Raw genomic sequence first — 14,277 nt, 5'->3', positions numbered from 1 at the left:
GAAATGCATCTAAACCCTTTCTTGCTATGTAACTAAACCGATGAATGTCCAGGTCAATTTCAAAGTAATTTGATCCCTGTGTTTGGATACGTGAACGTGAGATTGTTAACTGTTAAGCTAAGAGCAGTTTTACATTACTTGATTAATATTGAGTTTAAAATGGAAAGTACCCGGAAGAAATTATGTTGAGGGCGTGAAAGGACGGGCTTTTCATTGTAAGCGTGCAAAAGCTTTCTCTCGGTGCTGTTAGACACAAGGTCGTCCGGGTTGACCACGCCCACCATTATCTTCAACCGCTCTCTAAACGCTACAGTCGTTTCTTTTCTGAAACTTTTTACTTTTTCCATCTCGTCATTCACCAAATTCTGCACGTGTTCATTCTAGAATATGAATTACAGAATAAGTCATAAGTAACCAGACGTCTTACTTACTTTAATGCTGTCTTGAAACTGAGCGGATGTGTCTTTCTCGTACGTTTCCGACAGTTTGAAATATAAGACGAGGCTTAAACCCTCACCGTCACTGTCACTGAGGAACATTTGAGCATTGTAACTAGGCAACTGTAGCAGCAAACATAATATTAGGTCTTTCTTTATATTCATTTAAGCGGTATTGAATTTGTAAAAACAAACCTGGATATTGATAATGAGAAGAGGTGGCAATTTTCCATCGGCTTTTAATTTAGGAAGCTCGAGGTGTTTGGCAATGTGGTTGACTTTTCTCGGGCATACAAACAGATCCACACCGAATGGAGTGTAGGGACAGTAATTTGGAGCCGGTTTTTTTGATTTGTCTCTGCAAATTATGGCCATAGATCATGTTATTGTTACATGGAAACAAATACTATTCTACCCTTCTCGGTCAGTTATATGAACTAGGGGTGCACAAAAAACCCGGGTTGGGAACCAAACCCAAAGGGTAGAAATCGGTTTCTAACCTGGTCAAAACTGAACCGACCCGGTCAACAGGCAAACCCGATCCTTTAACCCTCATTGGGACCCGAGACAATTTTACCAAAAGCCGGATTTGACTTTCTTTGATGCAACCAACCCGGTTCAGGCCAAAAACCCGATTTGGGCCCAGGACTGATTGTGCATCTCTATGTTGACCCAATGTTTATAAAGGTGGGGAATTTGAGGGAAGTTGATCCAACCGACATGATTTCAACTGATCCGGTTTGGGCCAAAACCCGATTCGGGCCCAGGACTGGTTGTGTATCTCTAAAATGGCCTAATATTTATTAAGGTGAGGAATCTGACGATAAAACTGGGCTTGACTTTCTTTGACCCGATTGACCTGGTTCAAACCTGAACAGGTTTGGGCCAAAACCTGATCCGTTCCCAGGAATGATTGTGCATCTCTAAAATGACCCGAGTTTTTTCAAGGTGGGGAATTTGATAAAACAAAAAGACTGGGTTTGACTTTCTTTGACCCAGTCAACTGGGTTTGACTTTTTTTGACCCAACCGACCAGGTTTTACCCTGAACCAGTTTGGGCCAAAAGCCCGATTTAGGTCCAGGCCTGATTGTGCATCTCTAAAATGACCTGAGTTTATAAAGTGGGGGATTTGATTAAAAATGTCCGGGTTTGACTTTCTTTGACCCAACTGACCAGGTTTTACCCTGAACCAGTTTGGACCAAAAGCCCGATTTAAGTCCACGCCTGATTGTGCGTCTCTAAAATGACCCGATGCTATAAGGATAGGGAATTTGATGAAATACTTGAAATAATTTTCGCTTCTGAGAGTGAAATTGGATGGGTCGATAGCAGACCAACATCCGGGAGTCGCTTTCTCATCTGTACAACATGGAATCAAGAATCCAGCCCGTGGACGATAAAAGAACTTTTCCATACCACCTGCATTTCATTTCATTTGATTAATCATGGTTTCTTGAAACAAAATCATAAAAGTAAATCTTTTAAGAGTTTTTTATGCGTACGAGTTCCATTGTGATCGTTTTTTTTCACTGCGAGCTTAATAACCGTGGATTTTCCTGTCAAATTCTGTGAGCCTGAGTTTGATGTGTTGGTTATATTATCATGGAAACTAGCAGAATGAAACAGTTGCGGTGCGTCCGGATTCCAGACCGGGGCTTGGTTTTTGTCACCATTATTGCTGCTGTAACTACGTCCTAACTTGTTTGTAGGGCTTGTTTCACGGTTTATGTTGTCCAAGAATGACACGTCATCGTCCCGGTTTGGATCATCGTCTTTAACCAATCAAAGAAATTGAGTAAGACCTTTTAATCCTTTGAATATGCCGTCGACTTTCAACATTTAACAAAATGACACATTTTTTTAAAGAAAATGTTCCAAGAATGCGATAATTGGTTTAAATTAAAAAAACCGGTTTGAGAAGTTACCTCCATTCACGCTACTAAAGTCATCATCGGATTCAGAATCTTCCATGCTGCTAACGGAATCAAACCAAGGTTCGTCTACTGCAAGAGCACGACAATGCTCATGTTTTTAACGAGCCAAATAGAAAAAACTAACAAAAAACATAACTTGAAAGAAAACGGGTCAAATACGACGGACACGTCAAAGTATTGTTTTATTCAAAAAGTTAGATTATTGTGTAAACGCTTAAAAAAAGGGTTTTTGTGTTAACATGGCTCGAGACATGTTTTGACCAAACCGAGTTCTAAGGAATAAACAAATTGTACCATTAGCGGCACTTTGACTAGTGTGCAAATCGGCAGGTTCAAGAGAATCAGAAGACACTTCCCTACAACTGACGGTTGTGTCAACCGGGGGGTCTCCTGCATCGTTGTTCTTCTTCTTTTTCTTAAGTTTTTCGGGTCTACGTATCTTTTTGCTATGATGACGCAGTGATTTCATCGGTTTTATTGTTCTGGCCGGGCTTGAAGTACATCCGCCCATTTTCCCTCTTTCTCTTTCTCAACGTATCAATGCTACAGAGAACATTTGATCTTGAAGACTCAAAACGACAATGCCAGCATAAATGCAACGATTCTGCAAACAAAGATCGATATTTTCAATTGCTATTCGTATAAAGAAAGAAAAAGAATCAAGAGGGAGGGTAATGAAGTTACAATCTCCTCGCGCTCATCGCTCGCTTGATCAGATCATGGGAGGAGAGGGGAGGAGAGTCGGATCGGAGTTGAACCTAATTAGCCTATAGGTTGGTTGATTGTTGTTGTTTGTGAAACCAATGGGAGGTTTGTGAATGTTTTGAATTTATAGAAATGATGATGATGATTCTTTTGAATGTTTTTTTTTTCCTATAAAAACGATGGGTTTAGGAGGTACAAGATGCCCACCTCTCATTTTTGTATTATGCTTTTGCTTGCACATTCGAGTCCAAGACATTTATGCCCCCACAAATATATAATACATGATTAAATGGATGCTAGTACGTTTATTTGCATTCTTTTCATACTAGTTTTATTTGCTTTAATGCACTCATTCCTTTCATACTAGTTTTATTTGGAATCATTTATTGTTTTTTCACTTGTGGTTATATTCTTCAACAAAGTTGCATACCTTTACAGAATTACAGTTTACACACATATACCATTATAAGTAGTTTATAACATTACAATATTAGTATGTTGTCACTATTAATATTATTTATTAACAGAAATATCTTCTTATATTATACGGTTTTAAATCAAAGATGCACTATTATAAAAGAAGGAAAAAAACAAAAAACAAAAAACAAATGCATACATATAAGCTTGACATGTCATTAACCAGTAACTAGCTTCTAGGGTTGCAAACGAGCCGAGTCGGCTCGTTTGGAGCTGTATTTTCAAAGCACGAGCTCGGCTCGTGAGCATATTTTGAAGCTCGAGCTCGGCTCATTTTCTATTTATCAATTATTTTTATATAATTATAATTATTTTTATATATTTTTTTCTATTATAATTTTATGTATAAAATAATATATATTATTTAGTTATTTTATTTATTTTTTCATAACATTATATATATTAATTAATAATTATTATATATATATTTAAAAAAATATATAAATGACAGGGTCGTTTAGGCTCGCGAGCCGGCTCGAACTCGATAAATGAAGCTCGGGCTTGGGCTCGTTTATTAAACGGGCTTATTTTTAAGGCTTGAGCTCGGGCTCAAGCTCGATTGAGCTTTTTAACGAGCCGATCTCGAGTAGCTCGCAAGCAGTTCGATTCATTTGCACCCTTACTAGCTTCAAAGATTTGACGTATCTCACATATGATTATGTCGCACAATTTTAAAACACTACAAAACATTAAGTATAACATTTTTACGCACAATTGAACATTAAAACACTAGCATATAATATACATAAAAATTTGGTGCACAATAATAGTTTTTATCAAACTCACTATCTGAAATAGTTGCACAATTTTTAGAACTTATATGTACATTTACACAAAAGCGACTATAAAGACATGTTATACTAGAATTAGATCAACTACTTCCCCTTTATAGATAGAGAGCCATTTGGCACTGATGGGTAAAGTTATTTTTTATCTTACTTACTATAAATAATCATTTTCATGCAACTTTTCATCAATCATGCAAACCCAAATTAACTTCCGATAGTACTTATGTTCATTTCCATGCAACTTTTCATCAGTCATGCAAACCCAAATTAATTTCCAATGGTACTTATGTTGATATGGAACAAATTGCTCTGTCCCTTGGACCCCGCTTGGCGCTGCTCGGAACCGAACCAAGGGGTGGTGCCTTTTTAGAAACCCCATAGTTTAGGGGTTTTGCTATAAGACTATAATCTTGAAACCCTATCATGTGTGTTGTCATTAGAATAATCTCGAATGAGCATGTGCTATATACCTCGTATTAATGAGCATGTGCTATAAGTTTAGGGGTTTTGCTTAACTAGTATTAATGTTTGTTTAGATTCTTGCTTTGCTTTTAGTTTATCCCGATTAACCAAAATGGCTTGATGACACTAAAATCACTAACCCTTTCAACATGGATAGTCAACGAAAAGAAAGCAACACATATCTTCTTTAAGAGTTTAGATTAAATACCTCTCGTATGAATCGTTGGACTTGACAAGCATTCTAGGCTGAGATTTTGACCAAGGGAATGTTAAAAGATAGCAGGTTAAAACCCTTACAACACCTTATCATATATTCAATCCAAATTCAATGGACAAAAACTCATGCAATCTTAACAAACACAAAGTATTAGGCATCTTCACTCTCACTATTAAAACCATTAGCAAGTATCTTAAGCTACATAAACGCGTATGATCGAGCCTAGCTAACATAGTAAATGGTAGGAAGATCAAGGGAGCTCCAAAGCAATAATTCTCCATCACTCGAACCCACATCACTCGCCTTATTGTTTTCTACCATCGCCCTTTTGGCCTCTTCAGTTGCTCCATTTTGCATTTTGGACCCTCCTGTTCCTAACTTTCGCTTTAAGCACTCGGGTATACCATGAAAAGCATAAAGAGAAGCCGAGAACTTCCGCTCGTATTTCATTCTTTTCATTGCTTCACTTATAGTCAATGGCTCGTCTTCTTCGTCTCTCGGCTCCAAATCAATTTCTTGAGCTATATCAAATGGAGAGAAGCTGCAAGCGGACGTGGACCCCACTTCATCAATAAACTTGAAATCGATCGTTTCTTCTTCATCGTCATCTTCTTTCACTTCACTTCCATTATTTGTATCTTCACTTGAACTCGGAGCCACTGCTTGATCATCACAACGAGTCACATGAACAGGTGTAGACGGCTCAAAGCTCGTGTTGCAGTAAAGATCACTCATATCAAGATCTCTTAGAAAGTCAGTAAAGAATGTGTCTGAGAACTCTGCCCCATCCACCCCAAACTCCTGCGGTTGTGCCACCTCAGAATAATGATTAACCGTTTGCGTAGAACCACCCTGTGCTGACGCAGCTGCTGCAAAAGACTTGTTTCTAGCTTCAAGCCTACGAAGAAGAAGGCTTGTGACTTTGGAGGGAAGTGCGGGTGTAGACGAAAACGATTGAGAAGGCCAGAAATTGGTGCGGGTGTTAGCCCCACGTAGCAAGCACGCCGCTTCATCATAGGCTCGAGCCGCTTCCTCAGCCGTGTCAAACGTTCCTAACCATACCCTGATTTTCTGTATGGTGTCCTTGATTTCTGCAACCCATCTGCCAGATGGACGTTGCCGGACCCCCACAAATTTCTTCCGGGCTCGCCGGGGCCCACCTAGTGCTGCGGTTACAACTGATTCAGTTAACATCCCGTCCCAAGCTATGTTGAACTCAGGGCTCTGTTCTTGACAAGTGGCTATCTTTCTCTTCCTAGCCATACCCCAGGTGTAATTTGTGATTTTAAAGGAATCTAAAGGTGTTTGATATCTAGTTGAGTTGAGATACAAATAAGCTAAAAATGGTGTGCTTATATAGAGATGCAGAACTAGTAAGGAGGTGAAGAAGTCATGATGTATGCCACATCTTCTTGTTTATTTTAATGATGTCTAAAAGGTGAAATTTGGACAGTTCTTCCTGACCTATTCAAGGGCTAGAATAATCGAGTATTCAGGTATACGACCGTTGTTTATTAAGTTTAGAGTTGAAGAGTTCATAGTTCTTTTCAGTTGTCACATCTCTAGATTATTCTAACAAGGCCTAAAAGGTGAAATTTGGACACTTCTCCACTACCTAATCAAGGGCTATAATGTTAGTTAAGTTATATAAATATCCGTTCTAAAGAGAGTTTGACCCACCTAAACTGGTTACTACTTCCATAACGGGTCAAAACAAATAAGATTGTTAGTACGGGTTGAAACGGGTCGGGCGAACGAAATGGGTGTGCGGGGCAGAACCAGATTGTTACAAGTAGAAACTCACCACAATCTAATTAGATGCTCAATCTACTGGTATTGTCAGCATTGATGAAGAATCTAATAGTGTTCAAAGCCAGGAGACAAAATTGGCTAGTGGCAGCTATTGCTGACATCCACATCAATTTAATATTACAAATGACACAATTAACAAAGATATAAACTTAAATAATGCAATTAATATATATTATTCCTGCATATTATCAATTCATTAAGATGGTTAGGTTTTGACTCTAAATATATGGTAACATAAAATTGTTTCACACACTTTTATAAATTGGGAAATAACATTATCATAGTGTAATTTTAGGTTTAGTAAATAATTAACTTTATGGTGAAACTTTGAGAGTTTGAGATGCTATATCTTTCAGATATTTGGGCTATACTTTGGTAAAATGCCACATGGAGCGATGAGTTATTTTTTTAACGGGCTTCTGATAAATATATTATGAAGGGGTTTGGGTTTGATATTAGGAACAAATGACAAGTCAAAGGCCATTATCATTCCTCCATGTGGCATTCCATGAACAGAACAGTGGTTACCCTCAACCTAACTATATTTAATAGGTTTTAAAAGTACATGACTATACAGGAATATCTGGGCATATGCCATAACTTGCCAAAGTACATATTTATATAGAAATTATGATAATTAATCAAGATTGACATCACTAAAGGACTCACTGACCTTTTGAAGAGCTGAATAACCAGGTCAGATGCAAGGTATAACTTTCGCCGCATAAGATAAACGTCACTGTTGCCTTATCATTAAGGATTTGATATTTTTCCAATTTGTGCAAGTCATAATTAATCGAGTGTAGAAGTCGCAAGGTACAACGAGGTGTTAGCAGGAACATTAGTAAGCAGAATTTAAGACTAGATAACTGAAACACAGCAAAAAATATAAAAAGAAGAATATGCACAATGTCATAACATTAAGAACAAATCAGTAATGGTTGTGGAGTAACATTTTGCATCGAGAAAAATAATGGTTTAAAATATACAAGTCATAGTACATAAAATACATTGTATTTGCTGGATAGTATTCAAGGCTTCAAAAAAAGCTTGGTGTTATATTATTGTAATTACCATCCACTGGAAATAACAAAACAAGCTTAACATCACAATCGGACATTATTCTACCTTCAACATGACAGAGCTATTTTACATCCTAAACAACAAGAAAAACCTAAGACAAATATTTCACGTCAAGCCAGGTTCGGTCTCATTTCTATAACTATGATCAAACTTGAAATAAGGTGCAAACAAATTTAACCTGTTGAAAAAGCATGGTCACGTTTCAGAAGCAAGAAGTGGGGCAGTGTGGCCATCAGTTCTTCCAGAGAAATTGAGTGGCTTCAAAGCTGGATCTTGATATGCAGTCCTTAATCTCTCGTGAAAAGCAGACATGTCTTCCTCACTTCTGTCTTTCTTTATCATACACTGTACAACAAGTATTATTATGAAACACAATCATAAACATGGGAAAGTTTATTTAATGTGGATAACAATATTTTTAACAAACCTCAGCAGGATATCCCTTGAAAACTGGTAGGAAGCGCTTCCGGCAGTAGTTGTTAAACAAAAGAGTGATGATTGGGAGTGGAATAGTTAAACTAGAAGCTAAGGGAAGTTTCTTTAGACCAAATATACCCACAGCAATCACGTGCATCAATATCAAGGAAAATACTGTTGAGTTATGCACAATTGGCCAAAAGGTTCCACCGGTCTCAAATTTTGGTGAATAAACATTCAGTAACTGTAAAAGAAACAAAACTAGTATCATATTTATTAATTATTTAAACAGCCTAAAACACAACACACCAACATTAATGCAGCTCAAGATGGGTCAAATTGGGTCAAGTCAAAACTGTTAATTTTTCCGCAAGCGCAGGCTTCTGGTCAAAGCTTTTCAAAACATCCTATAAATAATCAGCGTGTCAAATATAATTACATATTTATGTTCTTGTTATGGGGGGTAGGTCAAACTGATCATTTTTGCAAGCACAAGCCTATGGCCAAAACTATTCATGTGTCAAATATAATTACATATATATGTTCTAAACAAGAGTGATGAGGTTTAATATATTACAGCATTAAGAATACACTTTGGGTGACCACTGACCCAGTGACCCGTGTGACACATTTGATCAGTTTCCTTTCAAGCTAATTCTTTTTATTTTATCTCTATGATCTGTTAGATAAAACAAAACCAGAATTGAACCGTTTATAATAAATGGATAAAAACTTACATATCTGGTATAGACAGCTAGGCTTGTAAATGAACTGAACGAACACGAACAGAGCATGTTCGCGTTTGCTTGTTTAACTTTAACAAACAAACGGTCGAGCATGAACTAAAAGAGTGGGGTTTTCCTGTTCGTGTTTGTTCGTGAAAATGAACATGTTCTTGTTCGTTTATGTTCGTTTGTTAATTGTATAAAAGAACAGTTTACGAACGTAACAGGACGAACGGACATAGATGAACGAACATAACAGAGCTAAAAACAGTTTTAATTAGTGTGAAGAACAATGTGTTGAGCATAAAAAGTTGTTAAAGCTAAACGAAGTTGTAAACTTGTAATGGGCAAAAAGGTTTCAAATGAATATATTAACAAACTTCAACAAATGTAAACAAACGAACTTAAGCAAATGTAAACTAATAAAGATATAGGAATGTAAACGAACCAAAAGAATTGAATATAAATGAACGGACGTTCTCGAGCATAAATGAATGAATGACATATTTGTTCATGTTCGTTCGTTCGTTTGTTTATTAAACAAATGTTCTGTTCGTTTACGGCTATAGACAGAAATAAATTTCATGAGTCCATCTAACCTGGTGTCGGTAAATAATGTATGCCAAACAGTAGTAAACCAGTAGAAACGGGAGAATTAAGGGTGACAAGAAAAAGTATGTACTTCCAAGAAGTCCGAATAATAATATGCTGGGTATCTCACTGCTGTAAGGGAGCGAAGGCACTTCAAACTTTTCATCAGCTTTGGTAGAAAAAAGTCTTCTCATGTAATTGGAAAGAAGGGGCATCGACCGTAAAAGTTCCGAAACCGTACTAGTCCACCCAGATGTCACAACATATGTTATAAAGAATGTAGCCTGTAAAAACACATTAAAATATTAGTATCACCTGTTAATATGAATACATAAGGGTATTTGTTAACATGTGTATACCTGTCCGGGAACAGCAGCAGCTAATACATTTGGTATTTCCTTAGGCTCCAGAAAGATATTAACACGGTACAAAGCTGATCCTACTAACGCGTTTGCAAAGAATATGTTCCATATGGTAAACCAGAGCATCTTGTTACAGGCACTTTTCTCTATCTGACTGGCGCCACATAGCCTTGAATAGACGACAGCATTATCATGACAGGTGGCACCAAGTATAAAAACATCTTGAGAATCAAACTCGGAAGATATCCCGTGATGACCTGACTTATAAACGCTCTGCAAGTCGGTCAGGAAAGTAACTTCAGGATAAGGATGAAGCAGATTATTAGAAACTAGTAATCTGAATGCTCAACACTCACATATTCAATACACCTTTTAGAAAAGGGAACCAGGTTTCCAGTTGATCCAAATTAGTGAGACCCTGTACTATGCCAACAGGAATGAGAAACAATATTGTGAGAATAACACACGCGAAAACCACAATGACATTCCCGATCCATCTACTTAGGAAAGATGCAGAAAAGAAAGGCCAGTATACATCCTGCGGTTCTGGGGCCCGCTCAGTGAGCCACTCTGTAGGATTTTCTCCTTGTTGGATGTGTAAAGCTACTGCAGTACCGAGCCGTGACTTAAAAGATACAAAAGCAGCAGGAACTTCCTATTAAAAGTGATCAAACAGTCACAACTTTATAAGCATATTTCAATGTAGCATGAGGTTCACATATATAATACACCCACCTTCCCACTAAGTAATGATTGCTGTTTCCTTGCATTATTTTCTAGATCTTCTAACTTCTTTTCATAATACTCCACGAGATCAACTTTGGGCCTAAAAAGCCCAAGAAATCCAACACGCCCAAACCTTTGAGAAGTATTCTGTGTTGACTTCAGATGAGCAAGCTTTCTATTCACTTTGTCAGCGTCACTCTATGATGACATTACAATACAAACAGGATCTAGATATCAGTGGACCAAGACTGTTAACAATTGGATTGTAATTTGAGATTATGTAATTGGGAAGGGAATAGATGACCAGACATATAGTCATTCAAAAGGACACATTCTTTTCAAAACCAGTTTTATGTTGAGAACTGCATAAAGCACTTGTACGTTGTGCATTGATGATTTAATTAGATAGTGGGTACGCGATATATTCTGCATAACACTTAAAAGCAAGGGGTGCAAATGCGGTTCTTGCAGTTCTCAACGTTCTGATATGAAAGATTTGTTGGTAACAGATAGTGCTTATGGGCCATATTTCAGAAGATCTAAGCAGGGATCACTCAAGTGTGTCAGTGTTGGGCAAAACTGGCCATTTGTTTCGATGACGAGGAGGGGTGAACTGACAATTTGAATAACACTATGTTAATAAATTAATAAATAAATTTTGAACAAATTCTAGGCATCCCAAATTGTTGCAAACTTGTGAATGGGTAAATAGAGGTCCCTTGAGTATCTAGACTTTAATTAAAAGAATCTACTACATGTAAAAAGCATTAATCAAAAAACGATGTGAACATAAAGAGGATGAAGACCTATAAAAATAGTTGGTGGTATTTCAGTGTTAGTTCACAAAGCACATAAAAACACTGCTAGATACTAAGCTAGTGAGAAAATGGATTTTGCTTTTGTTGAGGTTCAATGCTATGTAGATTTTGCAGTCAAAATATTAACTTAGCATGCCTATAAGACTTCAAAACTCTCCATTTTTATGGGTATATAATAGTAGGAAATAAATTGTATACCAGTAAAATCTAAGTTCTATTCGCTGCTGATATGGTATCCAACAACCACTCTATCTAAATAAGTGAGAACATCCACAGTACTACATGTGTAAGCTTCAAAGGGCCACTTACAATTAGCTTCTGAATCTTGGAAGTGTGATACACCATGTAATGTGACAGATATTGCGAAGGATAATATTCTGAGAAAAATTTCTCAACATTTGCACTTAAGCTGTCTGTTGACGACTTTGGAATGCCTCTAACCAATACAGTAAACTGATCTGGCTTAGGGTCAGATGAGTAATAGTATGCAAGCCTTTTCAAAGAAATATAACGATACTCCTGCAGATTTTGAAAATTACTCAATAATTCAATGGGAGCACATGATTTATTGATGAAAATACAATGATACAAATTCTTACCAGATAAAGAAGATCATCATCATCGTCATCATCGTACTCAGTATATCCCACCAATAGCAAAGCTATGTTAGGGTCTGAGGAGGGTAAGATGTAGACAGCCTTACCTCTACCCCATAGGGATAGAGAGGCTGCTTCCGGTGAGACCCCCGGCTCGATAGTAGTTTTGCATCAAGCCTTGGACATAAAGCACATAGCACTCAATCATCGGGATACCGGCTGATTGGTGCATGTACCCTCGTCTTTCGGCTATCAACGCCACCACATGATGCCTGATTAACCTTCCGCCACTTTTAACGTTATTTTCACGAGATTAGTAAAATAACGTCAAAATTAGTGCAATTTCACTTTTGCCCACCCGAGGGTTTACACATATATACATAATATGCGCGCACCTCAAGCAGGGCGTATTACCAGATAAAGAAGATAGCAGACAAACGCAGTGAAGGCATACATTGCACCAAAGTGAACCCATAACCTTCATCAACAACAGAAACATGCATCCAATAGAACAAATCACTATCTAAAATAAGCATGTGATCTCATGATTAAGAATATTTAAGTAACAAATGATAACAAAAGTAGTTGTTCAAGAATCAGTATGGTAAACAATCACCTTTTTGATCCATCATTGACATTTGAAATACTGAATGATTCCAGAGACTTGTTTGTGAAGTCAGAAAAATCAATAACTATCTGACTTCCCGTATAATTGATTGGTAGAAGAGCACAAAGGCCGACTACGCCAGCAAAAGCAAACACTTTCAAACTGCAAGAAACAATTGTTTTCTCATGCGCGACAATATAAAAAACCCAAGTTTTTACAGTTTGAAAGTTCACGGTTACCTGAAGATAATAGTGTGCATAAAAACAACACCATCTAAACCAGCACGCGCTAGGAGTTCTTGTTCAGTCGGATGCCACGACCTGGTCACCCAACTGGTGGAAGGCAGTAACCTTTCCAAGTTGAAATTATTTCTCGGTTCAAGTTTTCCTTCAGCAACTAAGCGTGGTGCATACACGTTAGCATTACCGGGTTGTTTCCTCAATATGGAATATAGGGTGAAGAACAGAAAACATAAACCAAGATTTATTCCAACAGAAGTCAAAAGACCAGAAAGAATCATTCTTCAAAATGCTGAAAACTGCAGCTTCTTCAAAGCGTTTATGGTTTTGTAATAGTCCCAAAAAGGTCCGCTACATAAGAATATCAAAATCAACTTCCAAAATATTTACCACAATATTGGATATTACATGATTGGTTAATCAAACATAACCACTGAAGATGAAAGGAGCAGTCAACTATCTAAAATAAAACCAATTTCTCACTCAATCCGCAGTCCAACACAAAAAAACTTAATTCAAGCAATCTTCCGGGTCACAGTTTGGTGCATATGGAGAGCAAGAAATGACAAGATCTTCAACGAAGTTAACACGAACTCAAGTAAAGTGGTGGTGGATAGGGAGAAACGGTGCAAGTTTGATGTACCAGAGTTATAATTTTACGTTTCATCGTACCTTGTAAATGTTTGCCGGTGACTAGTCTTTGCTAGTTTGCCTTGTTGAATATAAATATAATACAGCCTTTCGAAACATAAAACACAATTTCTCAAGCAACTACTTAATCAGCTTAAAAGCACATAACCCTAGAATAAAATCAGACACATAAAATACTGTCTAGCGAGCTATGAACCAGTGAAACCATCAAAACAATAACAATATTCCATCGATACTTATCCCTCTATCAAATAATATTAATAATTTGCCAGCTACATTGAACTTATTAATTGAAAATTGGATCACAGTGGAGTTAACTAATTGGGTCGTTATATTCAAACACCACCCCCGGTGTGTTAACAACTCTATATGGCTCGTATAGAGGCTATACGAGCCGTATAGCCATCACATGACTTGGCTAATGTACAAAGGGGACATGACAACTTTTTTTCAGTCTATACAGGTCGTATAGCCCCTATAAAAGCCATATAGGTTTCTAACACCTGGCACTCTCCGATACAAAATGACAAAATTCTACTCCTATACGGCTCGTATAGCCCTTATACGAGTCGTATAGGTGCACCTGGTGTCCAAATAACCTATGTCATGTGAAACTACTAGATTTGGAA

The 14,277-nt window shown here is 37.3% G+C and overlaps 1 protein-coding gene, 1 long non-coding RNA gene and 1 pseudogene across 3 annotated transcripts; all 3 read right to left on the bottom strand.

The window, feature by feature from the left end:
• Positions 1-453: 453 nt before the first annotated feature.
• Positions 454-1,849, bottom strand: LOC143611445 (uncharacterized). Its single transcript, XR_013149776.1, has 3 exons — positions 1,722-1,849; positions 633-795; positions 454-560 (listed from the first exon to the last, which is right to left on the bottom strand). It is a non-coding gene; the product is annotated as an uncharacterized LOC143611445 (long non-coding RNA).
• Positions 1,850-5,090: 3,241 nt separating this feature from the next.
• Positions 5,091-6,447, bottom strand: LOC143611439 (ethylene-responsive transcription factor ERN1-like). The gene has a single exon (XM_077085636.1). The coding sequence runs from the start codon at positions 6,282-6,284 to the stop codon at positions 5,244-5,246; it is 1,041 nt and encodes a 346-aa protein (XP_076941751.1). The 5' UTR covers positions 6,285-6,447; the 3' UTR covers positions 5,091-5,243.
• Positions 6,448-7,800: 1,353 nt separating this feature from the next.
• Positions 7,801-13,313, bottom strand: LOC143611438 (hyperosmolality-gated Ca2+ permeable channel 2.3-like; annotated as a pseudogene). Its single transcript, XR_013149773.1, has 10 exons — positions 12,998-13,313; positions 12,768-12,920; positions 12,566-12,629; positions 11,865-12,074; positions 10,747-10,935; positions 10,368-10,666; positions 10,009-10,284; positions 9,658-9,933; positions 8,344-8,577; positions 7,801-8,261 (listed from the first exon to the last, which is right to left on the bottom strand). The product of XR_013149773.1 is annotated as a hyperosmolality-gated Ca2+ permeable channel 2.3-like (transcript).
• Between the last annotated feature and the right edge of the window lie 964 nt (positions 13,314-14,277).

This window comes from Bidens hawaiensis, unplaced genomic scaffold, assembly GCF_021521415.1.
Source record: "Bidens hawaiensis isolate Kalapana, Puna unplaced genomic scaffold, B.hawaiensis_p1.1 tig00031118_1, whole genome shotgun sequence".
NCBI classification, from domain to species: domain Eukaryota; kingdom Viridiplantae; phylum Streptophyta; class Magnoliopsida; order Asterales; family Asteraceae; genus Bidens; species Bidens hawaiensis.
Note: the sequence above shows the minus strand (reverse complement) of the source record. Positions and strands in the feature narration are given on the sequence as shown.